This window comes from Macadamia integrifolia, unplaced genomic scaffold (genome assembly GCF_013358625.1).
Source record: "Macadamia integrifolia cultivar HAES 741 unplaced genomic scaffold, SCU_Mint_v3 scaffold3629, whole genome shotgun sequence".
NCBI classification, from domain to species: domain Eukaryota; kingdom Viridiplantae; phylum Streptophyta; class Magnoliopsida; order Proteales; family Proteaceae; genus Macadamia; species Macadamia integrifolia.
This window is the reverse complement of record NW_024869671.1, coordinates 1-7,943: the sequence shown is the minus strand read 5'-3', so window position 1 is coordinate 7,943 and position 7,943 is coordinate 1. Positions and strand designations below refer to the sequence as shown.

Sequence of the window (7,943 nt, the reverse complement as noted above, 5' to 3'; positions counted from 1 at the left end):
TTTTTTTTGCTAGAAATCAAAATTGTATTAAAATGGAGAATAAAAAAGATATCAGGGTACAGCAAGAAAAAACCAAAGCAAAAGAAAGAACCCCACCTTCGGCATTGCCATCAGCAGGGACCTCCAAAGCTATCTACAGAATCTAAATCTTGGTTTGGAGAAAGAATCCCATCTAATCTCCTCAATAATATGAGTAGGAAATTCCTCCATGGTTTCAGATAATCCTGTTTTTGCAGCTGATTTTGCGAGGTAATCCGCAATAGGATTGGCTTCCCTGTAGCAATGAGAAATCTTCCAGGATATAGAATTGAGGTAGTGCTGTAAAGAGAGCCACTCTTGCAGGGCAAACCAAGGGAGAGACTTGCCTTGAACAGCGGTGACTACTGCGACAGAGTCAGATTCAATCCACAAGTTTGTAATCCTTTGACCCATTGCATGGCGGATACCATGAAGAAAAGTCATGAATTCTGCATAGTAGTTCGTACTGATGCCAAAGAAATGCTTGAAGGAGAATATAACTTTCCCATTGGAATCACGAATGACACCCCCTCCTCCTGCACGACCAGGGTTTCCCATGGAACTACCATCAATGTTTATCTTTGACCAGGCGAGTGGAGGCTTGCACCAAATGACTTCAAGAATGGATGGAGGGTCGCCTGGAACTGCATGTAACCCTAGTTTCCTGCAGCAAAGAAGATCAGCAGTAGTCCGAATGACCCCTTTTAAGTTGAGATTAGACTCCTTGAGCGTTCTCAATATTTTCATGAATAGCAGAGAGGCATCCGTACTCTTACCACCATGCCATCGATGATTCCTTTCTTGCCAAATAGTGTCGGTCACTATAATCAAACCAGCCGCCCAAGGATCCTTTACCGACAAAATTCTTCGCTTTCGTTTCCACCAGGATATCAAATCAGCAATGGAGGATTGATCCTTCCAATGAAAACCAAAACAGCTGAAGAAATTTTCCCAAAGGACCCGAGAAACACTACAATTTAAGAAGAGATGGGGTAGAGTCTCAGCATGAAGACCGCACATGATGCATTTGGAGGCTAAAGAGATGCCTTTTTTCCTAATGATATCATCAGTAGTAAGCTTCTGGTGACACAGACGCCAGCCAAAAATTGACTGACGAGGAGAGAGGCCTTTCATCCAGACCAGCTCATGCCAAGGAACCTTGGGATTTCGGCGGCGAATATCATTCCAAGCAGAGAAAGTACTGAACTGACCAGAGGTAGAGAGGGTCCAAATACATGTATCTTTTATGTTACCTCTAGGGATATTGATAGTTGAAGCAGCGAGAAAAAAATCTTGAAGAAGAGAAGATGAAACCGTGGGGAAGTTCCACTCATTATTGTCAATAAAGGCCGCAACTGTCATGGAGGAAGATGCAACCAACTCATCTCTCAAACCTGCCTTTTGTTGAAAAGATTCAGAGTCAACCCATCTATCTTTCCAGCAGTTTATGGAGACCCCATTGCCCACCACCCATCGCTCTTTGCTAGAGACAAGAGACCACATTCTTCGAAGGCCTGGCCAAATGGTGGAAGATTTATACCCTTTCTTAAGCTCCCCATTTTTCTTCAAAAATCGAGCATTAATAATGCTGGACAGGGCTGATGTAGAGTGTCTTATATTCCATACCTGCTTACAGAGAAAAGCTTTATTGACATCCCTTAGACGCCTAATTCCCAGCCCTCCTTCTTGTTTAGGCTTGCAGATTGAGTCCCAACTAACTGTAACTCCTTTGGCTGTTTCAGGATCGCCACTCCAAATGAAATTCCTCATCCATCTCTCCATGATGTTCAGTAAAGAGCTAGGCCACCAGTATACAGAGAAGTTGTGGGACGGCATACCAGAAATAACAGATCGAACCAGCTCCACCCTACCAGCCATGGAGAGGAGCTTTCCTTTCCAACTAGCCATCCTTCCTTTAATTTTATCCATCACCGGGAGGAGAGGTTCCCGAGTGACTCTACCCTTGAAAATTTCCACTCCCAGATATTTTGTAGGGAACTTGCAGATGGAGCATCCAAAAGTATCAGAGATGAGTTGCTTTCTATCAAGAGACATCTTCCCCAAAAAAAGTTTACTTTTGTTGAGATTGATTTGTTGACCAGAAAACTGCTGATACTTTGTAAGGAAGTCATGGAAATGTCTGACATATTTGATGGAGCCATTTAAAAAGAAGAAAATATCGTCTGCAAAGAGGAGAAAACCTGGCATTTGGACACCACGAGGACCCTTGATGGCTTGTAGTTTCTTGTCTTGAATCATAAGGCGGATTCCCCTACACAGGACCTCCTCGGCAAGGATAAATAAAAGAGGGGAGATGGGGTCACCCTGACGCAGGCCTCGCTCAACACCAAAGAATCCAACCGGACCTCCATTGAGCAACACTGAAATTCTGGATGTACGAAGAATTTGATGCAACCAATCAATCCAAGTATCAGGGAAGCCAAACTTTTTCAAGACCTTGAAAAGAAAGCTCCAAGATATAGTGTCAAAGGCTTTCTGGATATCAATTTTTATCCCCATACCTCCACCTCTTGTACCCTCAAACATGAGATTAGCTAACTCTGAAGCGAGGCTGATATTAGTCTGAATAACCTTGCCCTTCTGAAAGGCGCCTTGCTCTTCTGAAATGAGCTTAGGGAGGAGAGAAGAGAGTCTTGTAGCCATAACCTTGGACAAAATTTTACAGAAAAAATTTTGCATGCAAATCGGCCTAAACTTGTCCAGAGAAGTCGCACCTTCCATTTTCGGGATGAGAACCAAGAAGCTATTATTGATACCTTTAGGAAGGGTTCCAGAGCTGAAAAAATTCTTCACAGCACGGCAAACATCAAAACCAATTAGCTCCCAACAATGTCTGAAGAACGCACCAGAGTAACCGTCTGGGCCTGGAGAACTATCAGGGTCCAGGTCCCAAATTGCATTCTTGATCTCTTGATCATTTGGGATGGCTTCCAATCCTCTAACGTCAATCTCGTCAAGGATATGGGGAATGCAGTCCAATAGCGATCCATGGTCAAGGGTGGGGCTGGCTTTATAAATAGCTTTATAGTACTCCTCAACATGAATAGCCAAATCATCCATGCTTGATGTAATTGTACCATCAGTTTTTTGAAGAGAGCGAATCGAGTTCTTCACCCTTCTGATTTTCGCAGATAAGTGGAAAAATCTAGAGTTTCGGTCTCCTTGAGAGAGCCATCTATTTCTTGCTTTTTCTGCCCATAGCTTTTCATGGACAAGGAGAGCTTTCAAGTATCTGGATTTAGCATCAGCTTCCAAATTAAAAAGATGGTCATCAATACCATAGGAATCTATCTGAGATTGAATTTGCTGAAGATCATCTTTTGCAGCTTTTAATTCCGCATCTAGGTTTGGGAACACTGATCTTGCCCAACTTCTGAGAATAGGCTTGAGGCGTTTCAGCTTAAGAGCAAGAGAAAAAATAGGATAGCCATCCACAGGTTCACTCCAGGATTTATTGACCACATCCATAAATTCATCATGGTCCATCCAAAATCGTTGGATGCGACAGGGGCAATTTGCAGGTTTCATCATTGAATCCGAGGTAATGCACAGGGGGGAATGGTCAGAAGAAAACCGCTGCATCACCTCCTGGGTACAGTCATGAAAGTGGTTTATCCATTCTTCATTACAAAAAGACCTGTCCAGAATTGCCAAAACATTCCCACGCTTCCTGTTATTCGTCCAAGTAAATTTATGCCCTTGAGAAGGAACTGAAATCAGGTTGCAAGCGTCCACAGCCGCATTGAACTCAGACGCAGACCCAAGATTAAAGGCGCCCGGACCCTTTTTTTCGAACGAAAAAAGGGAGGCATTGAAGTCACCTGTAACTAGCCAAGGAGAGGAGCCAATTGGAGTCGCTGCAAGAGCCATCCATAGCTCTCTTCTAGAAGCTCGGAAACAACTCGCATGTACAAAAGTTATGTAAATAGAATTGTTTCTCCAATTTATACACAGTGAAATAAACTGGTCAGACATGGAAATAATAGTTGGTTTGGTGAGAGACCTCTTCCAAATGACCCATAGGTTTGGGTTTTTATCAGTGCGAATATTATGAATAAAGCATGCATCATATCCCAGTTTATTAAAAAATAAAGAAGGGAAAGCAGCTACCTCCACCATTGGTTCAGCTATACAAACCACATCAGGGTGCTTGTCTAGGAGAATATTGCTGAGAGTTGCACGACCAGCAGCCTTCTTCATCCCTCTGATATTCCAGAAGAGGGCACGCATCATAGACATTTGGAAGAGGCAATACGGTCAGACTTTCTAGTCTGCTCCACAGTGAACAATTGTTTTCCTTTTTTTCTTGAAACTGTTTCCATGCCGTGGCATTGTTCCTTCTGGAGGGCAGCAGCATCAATGGCGCCAACTTCCGGGTAGTGGAGGGTGAGATGACCATTATCCATAGCACTTGAAGTAATGGAATTTATCACATGATCACTGTGGACAGAGAGTTGACAAGAGCCAGTAATCAGAGCTGGATTAGCCACACAACCTGGAGAAACGAGAATGCCATGTTCTGGATTTGAGTTAGTCTCAGTGGTTTGGTTCACCATATTGGGTTTGTTTGACCCGTGTAAAGGAACCGAACCATCTCTGTTGCATGGGTCATCCAATCGATCTGCAATTGGATTATTCCTCAAATTGGCTGAGGAAGATCCTTCAAAAATAGGTAACTCAATAGCTAAAATCCCCTCTTGCATATCCAAGTTTCCATACAAAGCTGGATCACAATTATGGGAGATGGTTGGCAATTTTGAATTTGAATTCTTTCCTATTGAGGGCTCACCACCATTTCTGCCGGAAATCTCCATACCAGCCGCCCCCAAAGACGACTTCTCCACCCAAACAGCCCCAACAACACCACAAGCATCATCCTTGTCTTTGCGTGCGGCATCGGCGATGCATTTCTCTTTACAGTTTTGGATGGTATGACCAAGTTTTTTACAAAAACCACACTTTCCCAAAGCGTCTTCATATATGATTTTTTGTTTGAACAAAAAAAGATCACCTGTTCCAGGTTGTCGCCGTTCAACCTGGATTTCTTCCAACCTCTGCACTGAAGTATCCATCTCCACGAGGACACGAGCAAAGTTCCCTATGGATGCATTTCGTGTTCTTTTATCAATGTCCAGGGGGCGCCCCACGGCTTTTGCCATGGAAAGGAGGATCCGCTCGTGCCAATATTCGAAGGGGAGCCCAGGAAATCGAATCCAGACAAGCTTAGAAATAGGAGAGTTATCATGGATATTAAAATCCGGCTTCCACCGCTGGAAGCGAATAAACTGCGTCCGATCTTGATAGGACTTTGTTTCCAGATGTTTGTCATGTCTTTCTCAGCCTCAAATTGGAATAAAGTGTAGCCTAATCCCATAGGTTTTATAAAAACCTTCTCTTTAAGTTTCCAAGAATTCACAGCTTCCTTCCGAACTTCATCCAAAGAAATAAACCGAAAATTTATTCTGGCCACCAAAGCAAAGCGATATCGGAGAAGACGTTCCTCATAGGCATCTTGGGGAATCACGATTTTAGTGAGATTTCCAGCATGAATAGGGTCAGGTAGGTCGGCAACATCAGGGAGAACGCCTCCAACCGCCTTAGAGAATGATTTCTTAGGGAGGGAAGAAAGGCCAGTATTGCAAACATCCACAATAGGCACAGCAGGTGCAGGCGTGCAACCTGTTCCAAAAGATAGGCGGGGCTGCAGGAAATCCGTAATGAGCCTCTGCTTTGAGCGATCAGGCGGGCGGCCTCCGGCCAGAAACCCAATCTCCTCCACCGTAGAGTTTCTCTCTCCACTTACCATTGTTTTCCTCAATCCACAGTTCGGCTGGTTTGAAAAGGGTGATTGGAGATACTGTCCGATCTCCCCCTCTTGAAATCAAAACGAAACTGAGAAATCTCCCTCACCCTTCGGACGCCGTGAGAACTTCAGATCTGCCCGGATCTGCTCGGATCTGCTCGGATCTGCTAGTATCTGCTCAGATCTGCACTTCTTCTTCTTCTTCTTCTTCTTCTTCTTCTTCTTCTTCTTCTTCTTCTTCTCTTCTTCTCTTCTTCTCTTCTTCTACCTTGAGCGGCGTGAACGGCAGAGCTTACAACGGCGTGAAACGGCGGAGCTTGCAGTAACGTGAACTGTGGAGCTTGCAGCGGCGACGGTGGAACGACAAAGAAAGAGAGAAAGCTTGCTGCAACGTCAACAAAAACGAGAGCTTGCAGTGGCGTGATCTCTCTCTCCACAAAAGCAACCTCTCTTTCCTGATCGCCTCTGATCGCCTCTGGAACTGCGATCGCCTCTCGCCTGAGGGTGATCGGGTCTCTCCGCCGATGATCCTCACGATCGCCTGAGAAAATTATGGAACTGCGATACTGGTGATACCTCCGTTCTCTCTTTTGTCATCATAATGTAAAAAAAGAAAGTACAATATTGTCGGCCATGAAATCAAACAGTGATGCTGACCATCTATTATTCTTTTTCTTGCACAGTAGTCGCCCTTTCTGGAGTATATCAGCACACATTGATGATGGCTTGTTGCGCTTCTTGCTGAGCCAGAACAACACCCAATCTGAGGAAAGAAGTATGATCACCGCATAAACTTCCAAGATAATGGCCACTATGAGTAATAGGTAAGTAACCACCATGTCAATGTTTGAGTAGTATTTGTGATGCTTCGGATTAATCTCAACTACTATTGTGAAAAAAATAAACCCAGAGATGATCAAACAGAGACAGTGACCTGAGTAAGCCACCTCTTCGTGTGTAAACTATGGGCGCCTTGGTATAAAGCACATCGAACATGAATCCAAGTTCAATCTCTAGCACTTTGAAAACTTTCTCTGGTGATGAACTTTGTTGGATTATGAATTTTTTGCTCTCCTCCCCATCACGAAAGCTGAGTATGAGATCCGCAAAGAGACGTTTGAATGTCTCAAACAAGTCATGTGCTTTTTTAATTAGCAAAATTTCATCTTCTGCATCACGAGCAGTAATGTTTTCACCTGCCCTAGAGGCAGATAGGTGAAGGCTATGGGCTTCTTTAATCTTTTTTATGTCCACTATGAACCCTTCACGTTGCTTAGAAATATAACGTTCCATGAATTTGGTATAGTTGGGGCCTGGATCAGGGGGACTCAACATAGAGTCTCTGAATTGTTCTTTGCTTGCAGACCTAAGAGCCAATGTCCTCTCCCCATACTTGATAATTCCAGTAACAAACATTAATATCGTAAGAATTGAAACTCCATTACCAGTCCAGGACCTGATGACCACATAAAATGCCACACTGGCTTGGATAACTAGATCAAGCAAGTGCCTCAACCAGAGTTCATTATCTTCTAATGCATAGGCAGTGATAGTATCTGGGCCACCAAGGTGCAACAAAAGAAATGGCGCCCACAAGGCCCTGAGTTCATCAGTATGAGTATGTTGTTGTCCTTGAGTTTTGGAGAGGATACCAAGGGCAAAGGTTGCTACTGAGTCCGCGGACAAGTAGGCAATCCAAATAATAAACCCTATCTTATTCCCAGCAATGTACTTTCGGCGGTCACCGAAGAAGATGAGGATGATTTGAAAGAAGAGGCTGAGTAGAACCATCACTTGGAGCTCCCAATCATACCAAACCTTCTGAACATGTTCTGGGAAGCTCTGAAGGATCTTACTCCTATTCTCTATCCAAAGCCAACTGCTAATGACTGAAATAATACTCAAATGTTAGTTGCAGGAAAAAGTTGGATCTAATCATGAACTATGGCTAAATGGATTGAATATGGAGCCAACTCACATATAATCTATCACCTTGCTAACTATACAAAAATCTCTCTCTCTCTCTCTCTCTCTCTCTCTCTCGCTCGCTCTCTCTCCTTTTATTTTAAAATAAAAAAAAAGTAGAGAATTCTTTTTTTTT

The 7,943-nt window shown here is 43.6% G+C and overlaps 1 protein-coding gene across 1 annotated transcript; it reads right to left on the bottom strand.

The window, feature by feature from the left end:
* Positions 1-365: 365 nt before the first annotated feature.
* On the bottom strand, positions 366-4,269 carry LOC122068248 (the record flags this gene model as incomplete). The annotated part of the gene is made up of 2 exons (XM_042632115.1): positions 1,951-4,269; positions 366-1,794 (listed from the first exon to the last, which is right to left on the bottom strand). Coding segments are annotated over exons 1-2 (3,748 nt in total), but the record flags the coding sequence as incomplete, so codon positions are not given.
* Positions 4,270-7,943: the final 3,674 nt, after the last annotated feature.